This window comes from Dipodomys ordii, unplaced genomic scaffold (assembly GCF_000151885.1).
Source record: "Dipodomys ordii isolate 6190 unplaced genomic scaffold, Dord_2.0 Scaffold18, whole genome shotgun sequence".
Taxonomy (NCBI): Eukaryota; Metazoa; Chordata; class Mammalia; order Rodentia; family Heteromyidae; genus Dipodomys; species Dipodomys ordii.
In genome coordinates this window covers 16,384,931-16,403,041 of record NW_012267234.1, presented here as the reverse complement: position 1 = coordinate 16,403,041, position 18,111 = coordinate 16,384,931, and the positions used below count along the sequence as shown (strand labels likewise).

General features: G+C 40.3%; 1 protein-coding gene across 2 annotated transcripts in view; it reads left to right on the top strand.

Annotated features, from left to right (window-relative positions):
* The window catches only part of Cmc2 (C-x(9)-C motif containing 2), a 24,084-nt gene extending 6,439 nt beyond the window's left edge, over positions 1-17,645 (top strand). For both annotated transcript variants that reach the window (XM_013012796.1, XM_013012797.1), the window contains exons 2-4: positions 5,483-5,595; positions 15,592-15,663; positions 17,298-17,645. In XM_013012796.1, the coding sequence (XP_012868250.1) occupies positions 5,515-5,595; positions 15,592-15,663; positions 17,298-17,384 (240 nt within the window). In that variant the 5' untranslated portion in view covers positions 5,483-5,514 and the 3' untranslated portion in view covers positions 17,385-17,645. The remainder of the gene's footprint in view (positions 1-5,482; positions 5,596-15,591; positions 15,664-17,297) is intronic.
* The last annotated feature ends 466 nt before the right edge of the window (positions 17,646-18,111 follow it).

Here is an 18,111-nt window from a genome sequence, read left to right as displayed (position 1 = left end):
TGCTTATGTGGTGCTGAGGAATAGAACCCCGGGCCTCATGCATGCAAGGCAAGCACTCTACACTGAGCCACCTTCCCAGCCCTCCCTTTTTTTTAAAACAGCCTTATTAAGGTATAATTTACATACCATGACTCTTAAGTAAGTTCAGAGAATCTGTAGTAAATTTGTATTACTGTGTAGCCACTCGTACAACCCAGTTCTAGAACAGTTCCTTTGTGTCCATTTACAAACTAATTTTCAACTTCAGTTCTAGACAACTGATTTGGTTTTTGTTTCTATAAATTTGCCTTTTTAGACATTGCATATAAGTGGAAGTCATATAATAGCTTTTTGCATCTGTCTGCTTGGTTTAGAGCTTTGGAGGTTCATCAGTGTTATACAGTAATAATTTATTCCTTTTAATTGCTAAATGGTATTTCACTGAATAGATAAATGACATTTTGTTTATGCATTTACCTGATGCATGTTTGGATGGTTTCCACTACTGGCTACTGTGAATAATGCTACTGTCAATATTTATATACATGTCTTTGTGTGGATTTATCTTTCCATTTCTCTTGCGTAGCATCCTAAGAGTGTAATTGCCATACCCAGTAGTTGAGATTGTGTTATACTTCTTAGGGAACTGGTAAATTATTTTCAAAAGTGTCTGTTCTTTTACACTCTCACCAGTTATGCTGAGGTCATTTCTCCACCTCTTAACCAATGCTTGGTATTGTCTGACTTTTTGATTACAGACGGTCCCTGACTTAATGATGGTTCGGCTTATGATTTTTTCAACTTCACAATGATGTGAAAGCAATGTTCATTCAGTAGAAAACATTCGTCCAGTTTTGAATTTTGATCTTTTCCCTGGCTGGAGACATGCAGTTCAGTAATATTTTCTCTCAGCTGGGCAGCAGCAGGCAGCTATAGCTCTCAGTCAGCTTCATGATTACGAGGGTAAACTTTACAGTGTATTGTGTTACCAGCATTTTTTGGGATCCTCCTTTTGATGATTGTGCATCCCATCATGTCTACAAAACGCCCATCTGTCTCCTGACTCTGGTGAAAAGAAGAGGAGGAAGGCAATTACTCTTGAGATGAAACTCAACATTATTGCCCAGCATGAAGGTGGCAAGCCAGTGATGGTCATCTTGCGTGAGTCAGGACTGTCTCAGTCTACCATCTCAACCATCTTGAAGGATAGGAAGTGAATCAGTGATGCGGTGAGGTCCTCAGTGTCAGTTCAGTCCACTGTCACCATGAAGAAAAGAGCTGGGCCAATTGGTGATATGGAGAAGTTACTTGTGGAGTGGATAGAGGAGCGGAGACAGAATCGCATACCACTCAGCCTACTGATGATTCAGGCTAAGACAAGAAGTCTTTTCAGTATGCTAAAGGAGCGTGCTGATCCTGAATATACACAAATGTTTACTGCCAGTCACGGGTGGTGACACTTTAAAAAACGCCATAATTTTCATACTGTTAAGGTTAGTGGCAAGGCAGCAAGTACGGATATTCAGTGTGCCAAAACTTTTAAGGAAGGGCTTTATAGGATAATTGTAGATCAGAAATACTTATCAGAGCAAATATTCAATGTGGATGAAATAAGTTTGTTCTGGAAGCGGATGTCAGAGTATACATACATACATCAGGAGTCTAAGACTGTGCCAGGATTCAGAGACCATGTAACTCTGCTTTTGGGTGGCAATGTTGCAGGGTTCAAATTAAAGCCTTTTCTGATCTACCACTCAGAGAATCCCAGAGCATTCAAGAATGTAAGCAAGCATGCACTTCCTATTTATTATCGCCATCACAAGAAAGCCTGGATGATATCAGCGTTGTTTGAAGATTGGTTTTTGAATTGTTTTATCTCACAAGCAAGAGAATATTGTAGACAAACCAGTATTCCATTCAGGATTCTTCTGCTCTTAGATGATGCGTCAGGGCATCTGCAATATATTGGCGACATGCATCCTGATGTAAAAGTGGTGTACTTGCCTCTGAACACAGCCACGTTCATTTAGCCAATGGACCAAGGTGCAATAGCTGCTTTCGAAGCACAGTATTTACGCCAAACGCTTGCCCAGGCTGTGAAGGCCGCTGAATCTGGCCACACGCTCCTGGAGTTTTGGAAAGGTTTTAACATTCTAAATGCTATCCAGAACATAGCTGCAGCTTGGAATGAAGTCACACAGCAGTGCATAAACTGCATTTGGAAGAAAGTTTTGAAGACGTGTGTGAATGTATTAAAGGGCTTTAACAAAGATCATGCTGGTGATGAAATAGTAAGTAACAATACATTAGCTCTTGGAAAGTGGCTAGACTCGGACATTGATAAAGAGGACATTCATGAGATTGTCAGAGTTAAGACTGAAGAGACCTCCCATGAGGAGCTGACTCATCTGGAGGAAGAACGAACTGAAGAGGAGGTTATTCTCAAGGCTTCCAGAAAGTTCACAACAGAGAAACTGGCAGAAGCATTTGCTACTGTCAGCAGGGGCATGCTAATGCTAGAAGAAATGGACAGCGATGATGAGAGATTTGCAAGAGTTGACCGGCAGATGCAAGATGTTCTTGCTTGCTACAGAGAACTATATAATGAGAAGAAGAAACAAACTGTACAGTCAAAACATGGCATCTTCATGACAAACACTGTGCCTACTGTGAGTGTCAGAGCCCATCTGCTGTCTACTAGCTCTTCTGGGTTCTCATCGAAAGGGAGACAGGTAGATAACCCTGTTCCCGTAGCATCTACCTCATTCAGCAGTTAGTCTTAGTTCACTGCTTCAGGCATTCCTCAGACCCAGTATGTTTTCAGCCATGTTCATTAATGGTGAGTACTCATAAAAACGTATTTTTTTTCTTTTAACTCAGTACAGTAGTCAACAAATTACATGATTTACAGTTTATTATAAAACAGGTTTGTATTTAAACCTAGACTAATGTGAATATTCTGGGCATGGTTAAGGTAGGCTAGGTTAAGCTACATGTTCAGTATGTTAAACATATAAGTTTGTGTGTGTGTGTGAGTGTGGGAGGGGCTGGTACTAGGGTTTGATCTCAGACTGGACGCTGTACTTTAGCTTTTTTACTTAAGACTGGCATTTGCCCCGCTTGAGCCACACCTCCACTTGTGTGTTGTTTTTTTTTTCTGCTTGGGCTAGTTTCAAACTGTGATCCTCAGATTTCAGCCTCTTGAGTAGTTAGGATTAAAGATGTGAGCCACCAGCTCCCAGCTTCAATATATTTTTTGACTTGTGATAGATTTAGTTTATGAAGTGGAGGAAGGTGTATCTGCATGTAATTCTACCATGGGGAGCTCTGTGTGGTGTTCTTGTAGGTGTAGTAGTAGTAGTAGCAGTAGTTCATAATTTGAACTTGTCTTTCTCTAAGGACTATTGGTGCTGAGCATCTTTTCATGTGCTCAACTATTCCTGTATCTGTTACAGTAGCAGTTCAAATCTTTTGTCTTTTCATTGTTTTGGTAGATTTTATTTTCTAGAGCAGTTTTAGGTTTGTAGCAACATGGAGCAGAAACTACAGTGATCCCATTCCCTTTCCAGTCATGCACAGCTGTGAACTTCCTGAACCACAGTGGTTATTACAGTTGACGAAAGTGACACATTGTAATCACCCATTACCCAAAATGTGACTTTTCATTTTCTTAATATTGTTTGTTGAAGTGTAAAGGTTTTTAATTTTAGTTCAATATTGAATTTTAACTTCTGGATCATGCTTTTGCTGTCTCTGAGAACTCATGGCCTGAACTGAAGTCTAATTTTCTCCTTCATTATCTTCCTTTCTTTCCTCCTCTCTCCATTTTCTTTTTCAAATTGTAGTAATATACGTATAAGGCATTAAAAAAGTATCATCCTAACCATTGTTGGACGTGCAGTGTAAAAATGGAACTTCGCACCTACAAAACTCATTGTGTTCTTCTCCTCTGGCCCTGACAACCAACATTCTACAAGTTTACCCATGTTCACATGTTAGCATTTCCCTCCCAAAAGGCTTCATGATATTCACTCAGATGTATATAGGCCACCATGTTAATCTGGCCTCTGTCCGAGACGCTTGGGTTGCTTGTTTCAGCTTTGTGGATAATGTGCTGTGCGCATGTGTACATCAGAGTTTCTTCAGTGTCCTGCTCTCAGTTCTTTGGAGGGCAAATCCCCAAGTGGAGTGGCTGATCATATGGTAATTTTATTTTCAATCTCTTGACTAGCCACTATATTGTTTTTCACAGTGGCTTTACCATTTTACATTACCACCAACCGTGTACCAGGATTCTAGTTTTTCCATAGCACCTCCAGCATCTGTTATTTTCTGTTTCTTTGGTAACAGTCTTAATAGGTGTGAGGTGCTTCACAGATGCTTTCTTTTGGGGAACTTTAAAAGATTAAAATAATTAATTCCTTCCCTCTCTCCCTCCTTCCCTCCCTCTCTCCCTCCTTCCTTCCTTCCTTCCCTTTTTCCTTTCCTTTCCTTTCCTTTTCTTTTCTTTTCTTTTCTTTTCTTTTCTTTTCTTTTCTTTTCTTTTCTTTTCTTTTCTTTTCTTTTCTTTTCTTTCTTTGGGGTGGGGTTGGTCTTGAGGCTTGAACTTAGGGCCTGAGCATTGTCCCTGAGCTGTTGCTTTTTTTTTTTTTTTTGGCTAGTACTCTACCACTTGAGCCACAGCTCCACTTTCAGATTGTTTGTTAGTTTTACCAGAGAGAAGAGTGTCACAGACATTCCTGTCTGGGCTGGCTTTGAATTGCAGTCTTCACTTCTCAGCATCCTAAGTAGCTAGGATTATAGGCATGAGCCATCAGAGCTCATTGATATATATATTTCGGTTAGTAGTATAAAGAATAGCTGATAACACTTTAGAATAATGTATTTCTTTTAACTTTTGCTGATGGTTTTTTTACTTTGGGTAGTAATTTCAGGATTTCATTTTCCTGTTTGCAGCATAATAATTTTATTGGGAAAAATTGTACATCTGCTTATTTCATTGTCTAGTAGGCTCTTAGCCAGATGTTAAGAAGAAAGCAGTCCATATTGATTCACACTAATGCAAAATTGACTAATGCCCTTTAACCCTCTCAGGAATAAGCATTTTAAAAGAATTAATATGCCAATTCTCTCAATTGGTACAATTTCATCTCAACAAAATGAGTGGCAATCAGCTTCTGAAATCGGAGGAAATAATTGAAATCAGGCTTAACTAATGTCAGCAAGCTCTTCTGCCTGCCCATTTTCTTCCAGGTTTGACTCTGGAGGATCCCTGCTTTTCTCCTTCTGAACCTACAGGTTCTCTGGACTATTCTTCGTAACACATTGAAATTGCTGAATCATTATATCAGGGGGTTGAGGCTTAAGTTTGAGAATTTTTCTGAGGTCATACAGCTGGTTAATGGTTCACATTAATGGTCCACTGTGTGTTCTTCCTGAAAATTCCTTTAGATAGTATTCACAAGTACATTCCTGCATATTCAAGATATTCTTGTATTCACAGGTTGCACAGCTGTGATCTTCAACCTCAGAAGGATGCATCCTGACTTATCTCCACACTTGCATACTGAAGAATGCAACATCTTGATTAACTTACTTAAGGAGTGTCACAAAAATGTAAGAGTTCAGAAAAACAACTGTAAGGGAAGGTGGCTCAGTGGTAGAGCGCTTGCCTTGCATGTCTGAGGCATGAAAAAGCCGGAAGTGGTGCTGTGGCTCAAGTGGTAGAGTGCTAGCCTTGAGCTGAAGAGCTGAGGGACAGTGCCCAGGCCAAGTTCAGGCCCCACGACTGGACCCCCCCCCCGAAAAAAAAAAGAAAAACAACTGTAAAACACAAATGAAACTTAGGTATAGCACTGGTGTGAAATCGTACCTGCATCAGTGGATGGGAATAGTGTGTCCTAATAATGGGACTAGACTAGTAAAGATCAGCAGTTGTGCGATTGTTTTTCAGAAATGACTTCCTTTTATGATTCTTAAAACTCAAGCATGATAATTTATTAGGGAACTTCTGAAATGATCCATAAGAGCTAGAATCCACGTCCTTCTGGAAATGAACTTTCCTTTTCCTAATGATAGAGTACTAGAACAGTTGTATCCCATTATGACTCTTATGGTCATATGGACTTTTCTAGGTTGTCTGCTTCTTGATGGCCACCTTTCTGTGTTTTATGGTGATAGAAATATTTTATAATTACATGTTAACTAGGTTCAATTTATGATTGGCCTAATTTGATGGTATTACTTAATTATTAGTGTTATGAGAGCAAAATTCCATGGTTGAAACCCAAAGAGAAGAAACCCCTGTTTGCAGTGGGTTAAATCAGCTGGTGTGTTTATGGATGTTAAATATTTAGGTTTTTTATCTGCATATTTGATGCATGACACAACTGTAAGAAACATTTTTTTTAACTTTTCTTGGTGTTTTGGATATTCTCTAAGACACTTAAACTGTAGTTGTGTAAAATTTCATACTGGTAAGTACCATTTGAATGAATAAAATTTAAGGACCAAAACCAAGGTAGTAAGTAATACTTATAATCTGTGAAGTCAGACATTTTTACTGGTTCAGAGAATGTTGTGAGAACAGTATAAGCAATCGGTTTTCAACAAACAGAATAAGAAGGGGGCTGTTTCACACTCTACTTCCTGATACAACTGGAAAATGAGCTAGACTACAAAAGTGGAACACAACTTCAGATTTTTTTTAGGGCTGGGAAGGTGGCTCAGTGGTAGAGTGCTTGTTTTGCATGCATGAGGCCCTGGGTTCGATTCCTCAGCACTCCACAAGCAAAAAGAAAAAAGCCGGACGTGGCGCTGTGGCTCAAGTGGTAAGAGTGCTAGCTGAAGAGCTGAGGGACAGCACCCAGGCCCAGAATTCAGGCCCCACGATCATTCCCCCCTCCCCCCCCCAAAAAGTTTCTTTTTTAAAGAATAGAAATTGGTTATTTTTGTTGACTTAATATTTCAACTACATGTATAGTGAGTTACAATCAGAGACTTTAGAGGAGAGTCTAATAGAACAAGGCAACATGGAAAAGAAAAGACTGGAAAAACTCAAGCGCTTGGCACTGAGAGTTTGCCAGTGTGACCCTTTAGAAGAGTGTCACGTTTCTCACCACGCTCAAGGCAAATTCGGTGGTCAACTCTTCATGTTTATTTCCTAGATTAATTAAACAAAGGTCGGTTTTTCAATCCTTGCTTTTAAGGATTCTTTGCAGCATGTTATTTATATATTTATTGCCTTTTGGTCCATGACTCTTTTTAAATTGGAACCAAGTGAAACACTACCCTCTTCTCCCTTTCAAAATATTCCATATAGTAAAGGTAACATCTCAAATCACTGGCACTAGAGGTGGACTTAAAAAAATTAGCTTTATTGAAGTATGATTTACATTTATCTTAATAATATATCTGTTTTTCTGTGTATGGTTGGATGAGTTTTGATAAAAGTAAGCACCCATGTCACTGTTAGTCAAGAAACAAGACATTGTGTCATGTCAGAGGTACCTGTGCCCCTTATAGTCAGACCCTGTTCTTCACTGCTGGCTCAGGTAACTCCTGCTCTACTGTCAATGTAGATTAGGTATCCTGCTTTGAAATTTGTAATAACATGCATCTATATATTCTTGTGTATGCTTCCACAGTTGTTGTCGGACAAAGTCATTAATCACTTTTTGAGTGATATTGCATTGTATTAATGTGCAGGTTTGTTTGCCTGTTGAACATTTAGATTGACTACAGTATGCTGTTTCAAATAAAGCTGTTACAAACATTTGTGTACAAGTATTTGTGTGTACATCTTTTTATTTCTCTTGGGTAAATAAGAAAGAACTGAGTTGTATGTTAAGTGTTTAACTTTGCAAGAAACTACCCACCTATTCTATTTATAGCATTTGATATTTTCTGTCAACTCCCCATTCTTGCCAGCACTTGATTTTGTAAATATCCTTTTTTTGTGTGTGTTCTGGTTCTGGACTTGAACTCAGGGCCTGGGTTTTGTCCCTAAGCTTCTTTTGCTCAAGGCTAGTACTCTACCACTTGAGCCACAGCTCTACTTCCTGCTTTTTTTGGTAATTTATTCCAATAGACATAGACATCTCATGGACTTTATTTTTGCCTAGGCTTTGAACTGCAGTCTTCAGATTTCAGCCTCCTGAGTAGCTAGGATTATAGATATGAGCCACAGTACAGTACCTGGCGATTTTGTAAATATTCTTAAACGAATCTACAGGATATGATATGGTGTGTCCTTTTGGTTTTAAATTATATTTCTTCTGTTAATGATATTGAGCATCTTTTTTTGTGCTTATCAGCTATTCAAGTAAGGTCTTGCCAGTGTTTAAAAGTTGTTTGTATTACAATTGTACTACAAGAATTCTTTTTATCATTTGGAATGTAAATTCTGTCAAGAAAAAGTATTATGAATATTTTCTTCCAGTTTGTGAATTTCTTTACATTTTCTGACCAATTTGTTTCAAAGTCCAGCTTATAAATTCGATAAAGCTCTATTTATCTTTTTCGTTTTTATAGTTTGTGCCTTTTGTTTCTTACGGATCATTGTTTTTTGCAAAGATTTTTTTCCTGTGTTTTCTACTAGAGTTTTGTAGTCTTGGATTTTATATTTAAATCTTTGTTTCATTTCAGGTTAATATTTGTATATAATGAGATAGGAGTTGAGGTGTTTTTTTATTTTTGTTTTTGTTTGTTTTTTGCCTGTGGATATCCAGTTGTTTGTTGTTTGAACAACATTAGTTGAAGGGACTCTTCCTTTCCCCACTGAATTACTTTACTTTGTCAAAAGTCAGTTACACAGGATCTGTTTCTGGGTTCCAGTCTGTCTCAGTGATTCATATGTCTTTCACACCTGTACCACAGTCTTGATTTCCTCTGCCAGGTAGTAAGCCCCAAAGCATCCAGTGTAAACCATCCAATTTTGTCCTTATTCAGAGTTTAGGATGTTTCCATTTCCATAGAAATGTTAGATACATCGTGGTTCAAAGCCAGCTCAGGTGGGAAAGTCAGCCATAGGTTTGTATTGGTAGGCAGTTCATTTACTTTTGGAAATATGTGAGCCTTTCTTATATTTGATCTTAACCATCGCTGAGAAGCGATCGGGCTTTTTTTTGGGGGGGGGTCCAGTTGTGGGGCCTGAACTCTGGGCCTGGGCGCTGTCCCTCAGCTCTTCAGCTCAAGGCAAGCACTCTACCACTTGAGCCACAGCGCCACTTCTGCCTTTTTCTTTTTGCTTATGTGGTGCTGAAGAATCGAACCCAGGGCCTCGGGCATGCAAGGCAAGTGCTCTACCACTGAGCTACCTTCCCAGCCCCAACGACCGGGCCTTTCTTTAGGCACGTTGTTAAGTGTTTTTAGGGCAGGTCTAGAGTAGTCTTTATCCTAGGGTTCATTTAGCCCAGACACTAAAACATAGTTTTTCCAGATTCTTTACTGATTGACTTGAGTGTTCAGTAACTGGCTTGTAAGAATTCCATTGATCTCAGCCATGTGTGAGCTCTGCATTTTTCAGCTTATAGCTGCTGTGATGGTTTAGTTTTGAGTCCTTGTGAACTTCTACCCAACATGTAATAATAGATGAATACTCACTACTTCCTTTTGGAAGTATTGAGGTTTGAACTCAGGGTCTTGTGTGTCATACTCCAGAATTACTTTAAAAATATGAAAAGATATTCAACTTAATTTAACATAAATTGAATATACTGAGATACCATTCCTTATCCTCAGTTGGCAAATTGAAAAGTAGGATAGCACATTGTTTTGGCCAGGCTGTGAAGGACATTCATGCATTTCTATGGGACTGTGATTAGTTACAGGCTGCAAATAGCTCAACTGCTCTTTGCCCTTTGATGCATCACCCCACTTCTAGGAGTTTATCTGTGTATAAGTCCGAATGATTTGAAAGTACAGATGCATAAAGTTGCAAATTTCAGCATTGTCAAATATTAGGAACAGTCTTTTCCTAACATGCAATAGTTGAGTAACTTCTTGTACATCTACACAATGAACTTTTGTTTAGCCTTTTTTTTTTTTTTTTTGTTATTTCTTGGTCATAAAAATTTCCAGATTCTTTTTTTTTTTTTTTTTGGTCATAGGGCTTGAACTCTGGACCTGGGGGCCGTCCCTCAGCTCTTCAGCTCAAGGCTAGTGCTCTACCACTTGAGTCACAGCACCAGTTTTGGCATTTTCTATTTATGTGGTGCTGAAGAATTGAACCCAGGGCCTCATGTATGGGAGGCAAGCACTCTACCACTGAGCCACTTTCCCAGCCACTGTACAGCCATTTTTTAAGTAGTGTTTTTTTTTTTTTGGTTCTGGTTCTGGGGTTTGAACTCAGAGAGCCCAGGCACTGCACTGTCCCTTAGCTTCTCTTGCTCAAGGCTAGCGCTCTACCACTTGAACCACAGCTTTACATCTGCTCTTTTTTTTTTCTTTTCTTTCTGCAGTTTAGTGGAAATAAGAGTATCACAGACTTTCCTATCCAGGCTGGCTTCAAATTGTGATCCTCAGATATCAGCCTCCTTAAATAGCTAGGATTACAGGCCTGAGCCATGATTGCCCAATTAGTAGATTCCATTTTTAAGAGCAGGTTTTGATTGAAAATTGTGACTGTAGTACAGAATTTTCATAGGCCTCAACACCTGGTATCCTTAATATTATTAGTAAGGTACATTTGTTAGAATTAATGAACTGGTATTAGTATGCATATAATTAAGTCCACGTTTGAGTCTGGTAGATTCCAGTCAGGATACCACATTATACCTCACCATGTCATATAGTTGTCATGGCTGCAAGGCTCCTCTGGGCTGTTACAGCTTGTTTCTTTCTTTCTTTTTTTTTTTTTTTGGTGGGTCATGGGGCTTGAACTCTGGGCTTGGGCGCTGTCCCTGTGCTCTTCAGCCCAAGGCGAGTGCTCTACCGCTTGAGCCACAGTGCCACTTCCAGTTTTCTGAGTGGTTTATTGGAGATAAGAGCCTCATTAACTTTCCTGTCTGGGCTGGCTTGGAACCGTGATCCTCATATCTCAGCCTCCTGAGTAGCTAAGAATTACAGGCGTGAACCCCTGGCGCCTGGCTGTTACAGTTTGTTTCTGGCCATGATGGTTTGCAGTTTCATGCCCATATGTCTTGGAGGATGCATTTATCATGCATTTATCTCTCTCTCTCTCTCCCTCTCTCTCTCTCTCTCTCTCCCTCTCTCTCTCTCTCTCTCTCTCTCTCTCTCTCTTGCTAGTACCAGAGGTTTGATCTCTGAGCCTTTCAGCTTGCTTAGCTTGCTTGCTCAGCTGGCACTCTTCACTTGAGCCATACCTTCTGCCTGGATTATTGCTGGTCATTTTGGAGTAAGTGGCTCACAGACTTTCCTGCTCTGGCCGGTTTTGAATTGTAAATCCCCCAGATCTCAGCCTCCTGAGTAGTTAGGATTACAAGTTTGAGTCCCAAGTGCCTAGTTTATCTTAAGTTATCATGGTCATACTCGTGTGATTTGGGAGGATCACAAAGGTAAAGTAGCATTTCCACTACTTGTTGTATGGCTCCATACTCTCAGCATGGATTATCACTGTTGATATTGACCTTCATTACCTGACTGAGGTTGTCTCTGTCATACTTCTCTGCCCTTGTCCCCTTTCTGTAATACTTTAGAAGGAAGCCACTGTGTAAGGACTGAGTTAAGCTTTCCCTCCTGGATGATGAGTGTCTGTATAATGAAATCTGCTTTAAAAAAATCTTTGTTCTAGATACTTAGCCCCCCACACAATTTCTTATATCAGAATGGACTCAAGGATGCTTATGTTGTAACCCAGTTTTTCATTTTATTGCTAAGGTTGTTTGAGGTTTGGCCACCAGGAGTCTTTCAGTTGGTACTTGTTCATAGCTCTTTTAAAAAAAAAAGTTTGATGAGCTGACATGGAATAATTCCAATGACTAATGAAATAATTGATTTGCAAAAAAGTGTTTATCTTATTGTAACATTTGTAGAAAAGAGGAGGAGGTAAAAAACATATCTGGGTCTCTTCCTTTGCAAAAAGAAACAAGGTAGCCAGGTGTTGGTGGCTTACACCTGTAATCCTAGCAATTTAGGAGGCTGAGATCTGAGGATTGCAGCTCAAAGCCAGCCCAGGAAAGTCTCATGTGAGACTCTTCAGTTAACCACCAGAAAACCAGAAGTGGTGCTGTGGCTCAAATTGGGCTTTAAAACCCATGTTCCCTGTCAGCCACTGTTCCGGCAGGGACAGCCAGCTGTTAGAACTAACTCCTCATAGTAGGTTTCATCTTTGTCTGCTTTTGTACTTGGTGAAAATGGAAATGCACTTTTTTTGGCGGGGGGAGAGGCTGGGTAGGGTAAAATTACTTTTTGATAAAGCCTAACTTTCTACCTACTTTTTTAAAGAAAAATATTTTTTAAGGTTACTAAATATATGTGCCTTAAGGTCTTGCTTGCTTAATCAATAGAATGAGTGGATTAAATTACCTAGCTTCTAGCCCTGAATTTTTATGCGTCTGTATTTTCATCTTCTCTGGTGATAAGGCCATCATTCTGAACAGTCCTTTCCAGCTGGGTTTCTACAGTGCTTTCCAGCCCTCGTGAGGTACAGGACTATTTTATCTGCATAGCCCTGCCTGGCTGTGCTTTTTACCATTCTACCTGTGGTTTATAGTTCTGCCGTCTTCCCAGTCAAATGTTGCTTTGCCACCAGGATCCATGGCTGCTTCTGGTCATTTGGCCTACTTTGTCCCGCTTGACAGCGAGACACAGGTTGTCTGCAGTTAACATACTGAATTTAGAACAAACCACTTGGAGGTCCTTATGTATTTTTTTTCCTGGTTTATAAAGCAGTTTTTAAAGTTGGGCACTGGTGGCTCATGCCTGTAATTTTAGCTACTAAGAAGGCTGAGATCTGAGGACTGTGGTTTGAAACCTGCGAGGGCAAGAAAGTCCATGAGACTCATCTCCAATTCACCACCAAAAAAGCCACGTGGAAGTGTGGTTCAAGTGGTAGAGCTCTAGCCTTGAGCAGAAAAACCCACAAAAGCTCAGGGATGGTGCCCAGGCCCTGAGTTCAAGTCCCAGAATTAACACAAAAAGGAAAGCAGTGTGTAAGTATTGCTTATATGTCATTATAGATAGTACAAGAAAGCATAGGAAGGTATAAAGCAAACAATAAATAATGAAAGCATGAAGGGCTAAGGTGTGGCTCAAGTAGAGGACCTGCTTAGCAAGAGCTAGGCCTTACGCTCAAACCCTAGTACCAACAACAACAAAAGGTGCAGCAGGGAGGGAGGACGCTTAGCGAGAGCTAGGCCTTACCTTACGCTCAAACCCTAGTACCAACAACAACAACAACAGGTGCAGGAGGGAGGGAGGACTAAAAGAATGGCATTACTTTTTTTTTTTTTTTGCCAGTCCTGGGGCTTGAACTGTGGGCCTGTGTACTGTCCCTGGGCTCTTTTTGCTCCAGGCTAGTGCTCTACCACTTGAGCCACAGTGCCACTTCCAGCTTTTTCTGTGATTAATTGGAATTTCCTGCCCAGACTGGCTTTGAACAGAGAACCTCAGATCTCAGCCTCCTGACTAGCTAGGACTACAGGTGTAAGCCACCAGTTCCCAGCTGGTATTACATTTATAATTCCTATTTGCATGGCAATTAGTAGACTACAACTGAGTTCTCACATTCACCCCTTGGTTCAGTCTGTTGTATAAACTTAATGTATAAACGCTGGAAATCTCTGCCATTTCCTGCAAGATCTTTAATTACTAGGAAAATGATTTTGACCTTGAGCATCTACTGAATGGGTCTTGGGAGCCCCTGGGAACCCCTGGACTCTGCTCCAGGGTTGTATGCAGTTGCTTTGTCTCTCTCAGACCACAGTGAAAGGAGTATCCAGGACCACCTTGTCACTGCTGTCTCTCCAGTGACTGGGACATAGTTTTCCATTTATAAGTCTCAGATATGTAGCAGTTGATTCAATTACACAGTCACTTGATTGGTTTGATTCCCTAGAGATGGACACCAGGCACTGGAGACAGGTGTCCTGAGTGTGCACGACACCTTGGTACCAGTTCACGAGGACATTTGTATTGAACACTTTTCACATAATGCCACAAGTGTCATTCTCATCTGAGCCTAGATAATGTGGAAGCGAAGAGACAAATAAGATACATGTGTTCAGGATGGTATGACTTGAATGTACACTAGATTGTAAGATAGTTACATTCTCAAAGTCCAGTCTTCTACTCCACGAGAAGGGATGCAGATGTGTTATCACCATTTATTTGTTGTCAAGAAAGTAGTTTAGGAAAAACACACAAGAAATACTTACTCTGAAAAAGCCATTCAATTACAAGTAGGAGGTCTTAGACCATCTTCAATCATTGACAGAAAAACTGTGACCCGAGGGTGCTTTTAAAGTGGCAGTGAAAGCAGGAGAAAAAGAAATTGCATGAAGCAGAGCTTGATAATCATGTGTTGTCTGCTTTCCGCAAAAGCCATCATTTGAAAGAAGAGGGAAAAGTGTGCTTATTGCAACTATGAGTTCAGCATTGACGGCGTATCATTATAGCAGATCGCCACACTATCTGACCCACTCTTAAAAACGGTGATGTTCCAACACTAATTATAGTCTTGCTAAAATTCAGCTTTTTAACTTCAGACTTCATCTCAACCCGCTTTACATCTTTCATAGTTTTTTTTTCCCATGATAATAGTCAGAATTTTAAACCACTAGGGGAGTTTTTACTTTTGTCTTTTTGTTTTTTCCAACAAAGCATCGTGATCAAGTGGCTTATTTATGTGGTCAGTACAGGACTGTGTGTGTGTGTGTGTGTGTGTGTGTGTGTGTGTGTACCTAGTGTGTGTGTGAGGACCTAGTGTGTGTGTACAGGACCGTGTGTGTGTGTGTGTACCTAGTGTGTGTGTGAGGACCTAGTGTGTGTGTGTGTGATATTTCAATGACAAATGAGAAAATGTCTTTGGCATCAGACATTTTATTCAGTAAAGGCTTCTACAGAACAGAGCTTGTGCTAATGAAGTAAGTTACTCTGTCATGTGACTGCCACACTGCAGCTCACACCAGGCCTGAGTGTGGAGAATGGCTTGTGCTCTGACTCTAACATGTCCCTAGAGAAAGGGGTACTGGTGGCTCATGCCTGGAATCCTATCTATTTAGGAAGCTGAGATCTGAGGGTCATGGTTCAAAGCCAGCCAGAGCAGAGAAATCTATGAGACGGCTTATCTCCAAATAACCAGCAAAAGCCTGGAATTGGAGTAGTGGCTCAAGTGATGGAATTCCAGCTTTGAGTGAAAAAGCCAAGTAAGAGCGCAAGGCCCTGAGTTCAAGCCCCACTGTACACTCAGTGTGAGATTTTGATGAGTCAAGAGGCCTTGTAGAAGGAATAAGTCAATTTGTTTTTGTTTCTACATGTAGAACATGTGTTCTTCCTTTGTAGGAAGGACCAGGAGAAAACTGTTGGTTTATGTATTTTATGTAGGTCTTATACTTACTGACAAAATGACATAATAATACCTATTTAAATTCTGTGTACTGGAGACATCAGCATATAATGGGATGAAATATTTTACCCTTTTCTTCCTTTTAGCACAACATTCTGAAATTTTTTGGGCATTGCAATGATTTTGACCGGGAGATGAGAAAATGCTTGAAGAAAGAGGTAAGATTAAAAACTGAAAGGCTGCAAATTAAAGCAAGGAAATATAACATTTTTGAAGATTATATATTGTTGCCATTATTAAAATTTCACAGAGAAGGCCAACTTTCAGTGTATGTGCTCCCCTCCAAAAGTAAAGAAGGCTAGGCCTCACCTGAGGACGAATGTAGAACAGAGCTGTCTTGTTGCCTGTCACACAAATGATTAAAAAAAAAATCTTTGTTTTCACTCAGAAATTCAAGTTGGATGAATTTTAGGATTTAAGAAATTATGTCTCTGGTCAATGGACAGACTTGGTTCACTCGGAGATTAGCTGATTAGCAGATGGCTAAAACTCTTTGGTCCTCAATTTACCTACGAAGAGAGGATGCTACGCTTGGGGTCATTCCAGCTTTATTGTTTTGGATTTCTTTGTAGAGCTGTGTACAGGCCACAGGAGGTCCTCATCTCCTAACCCTGCTTTTAGGCTATGACTTGGACTTGAGCCAACAGCCCAAATGCCCCTAGTTCATTGTCTTTTTCCAGGAACCCTTAACCAAGCAGAATGCCTCTTAAACCTTAGAAATGGAATTTTGTTTCTAGTTTGTACATCAGATACTTTATCCCTAGAACCTTTCAGAATTTGTAATGGCCAAATGTGTGTGTATGCATTAAAAAATGTGTTCTAATTTTCATTTTCTGAACTTTTTGTCAATTAGTTTCAGATTAAAAGATTGAAATGTAGTATTAGAAACTGTCTAGCTCTTCATGTTGGATAAATCTCTTTTCAGTGTGACATTAACTTTGTTGCTTGAAGTACTTCATGAATTTCGTGTGAAGGATGACCCTGGCTGGTCTTGAACTTGAGACCTTCCTGCCTCAGCTTCCCTGAGTGCAAGGATCCCAGGCATGAGCCACCATTCCCAGCTATTATGTTAAGGGTAATAATTTTGCCTATGCAGATGTGTATATTAGTATTATACAATGCATTCTTTTTTTTTAATTTCCAGTGCTAAGTTTTATCAGATATGGTCTCATGCTTTTTGCCCAGGCTGGCCTAGGATTGTGATCTTATCCATACCTCCCCATAGCTGCGATTAGAGGTGTGTTCCAGCATACCTGCCTTATTTGTTGAGATTGGGTCTCAGGAACTTTTTATCAGGACTAGTCTCAAACTGCAGTCCTCTATTTCTTCCTCTCAAGTAGTGGGATAAAAGATGTGAGCCACTGCATCCATCTTGTTTTATTCATAGTAGTTAGTAGCAGAGTTGCTGGGAAATAGTCTTTGGTTCAACATGTGAACTTTGGAATAAGTAGAACTGTCCAACAATTAAACAGGCCACTAGTCAAAGTAAGGAGCTTTAGTGGTGAGACACGCCCAGCTAGGTGGCCTGTTGGAAGACAGAGACTGATACATTCATTTGAAAGAATCGTTGAGTTCTTATTTGGGGAGGAAGTTGGATCAGCACTCGTACTGTTCCATTAGGATTGCTCTAAGTACCCCTGATATCACTGTCTCCGATCTCAGATTCACTGAAATAGGAATTTTATCAGTGAAAACACTCCTTATGGAATTGTGGGCTGTGACCTCACCTGCTGTCGTTTCTCTCCCTTTCTGGACCTCACCTGCTGTCTGTTCTCTCCCTTTTTCCATTCAGTATGAGGAAAAGAGGAACCGGAGTCGGGAGCGCGGGATTGCCATGCGCAAGAGGCTCTCCAGTCTCCCCGAGGAATCGGAAAAGTAGCTTCCTCTCCGTGGATGCCATGGTGGAGAGAAGACTGAAGGACTTCTGGTTGATCACAAGATTCCTCTTGTTGGTCTCCAGAATCCCGAGTGGAGAGTGAACACAAATAATCGAACCATGGTGAAGAGGAAAACCTGGTGGTTTTAGTACTATGGAGTCTGACAATGAACCCCATCCCTTCCGTGCTGTTCCTGCTGTTCACATCCATACAGTTCTGGAGTAGCTTATCTCCTCCAATAAAATAGTTGGAGTCTTTTTTTTTCTCTCCTTTTTTTTTTTTTTTTTGTTTGTCATGGGGCTTGAACTCTGGGAGTGGGCACTGTCCCTGAGCCCTTCAGCTCAAGGCTAGGGTTCTACCACTTGAGCCACAGCGCTACTTCTGGTTTTCTGAGTGGTTAATTGGAGATAAGAGTCTCAAGGACGTCCTAACAGATGTCCTGCCCTGGCTGGCTTTGAACTGAGATCTTCAGATCTCAGCCTCCTGAGTAGCTAGGATTACAGGCTTGAGCCATTGGCACCCAACTTCCTCTACTTTCTTAAAAGACTTATAGCAAAATGGTTCTTATAGGCATCCCTTCTTGACAACGTATCATCTGTAAAGATTAAACATTAAAGACACAAGCTAGGACAAGAATAATTTTGGGAAAATGCTAGTTGTGTACAGGTTATGAAAAGGTTCCAGTTTAAGAGTGCTCTTCTAAAAGGTTAAATGTTTATATTAGGCCCT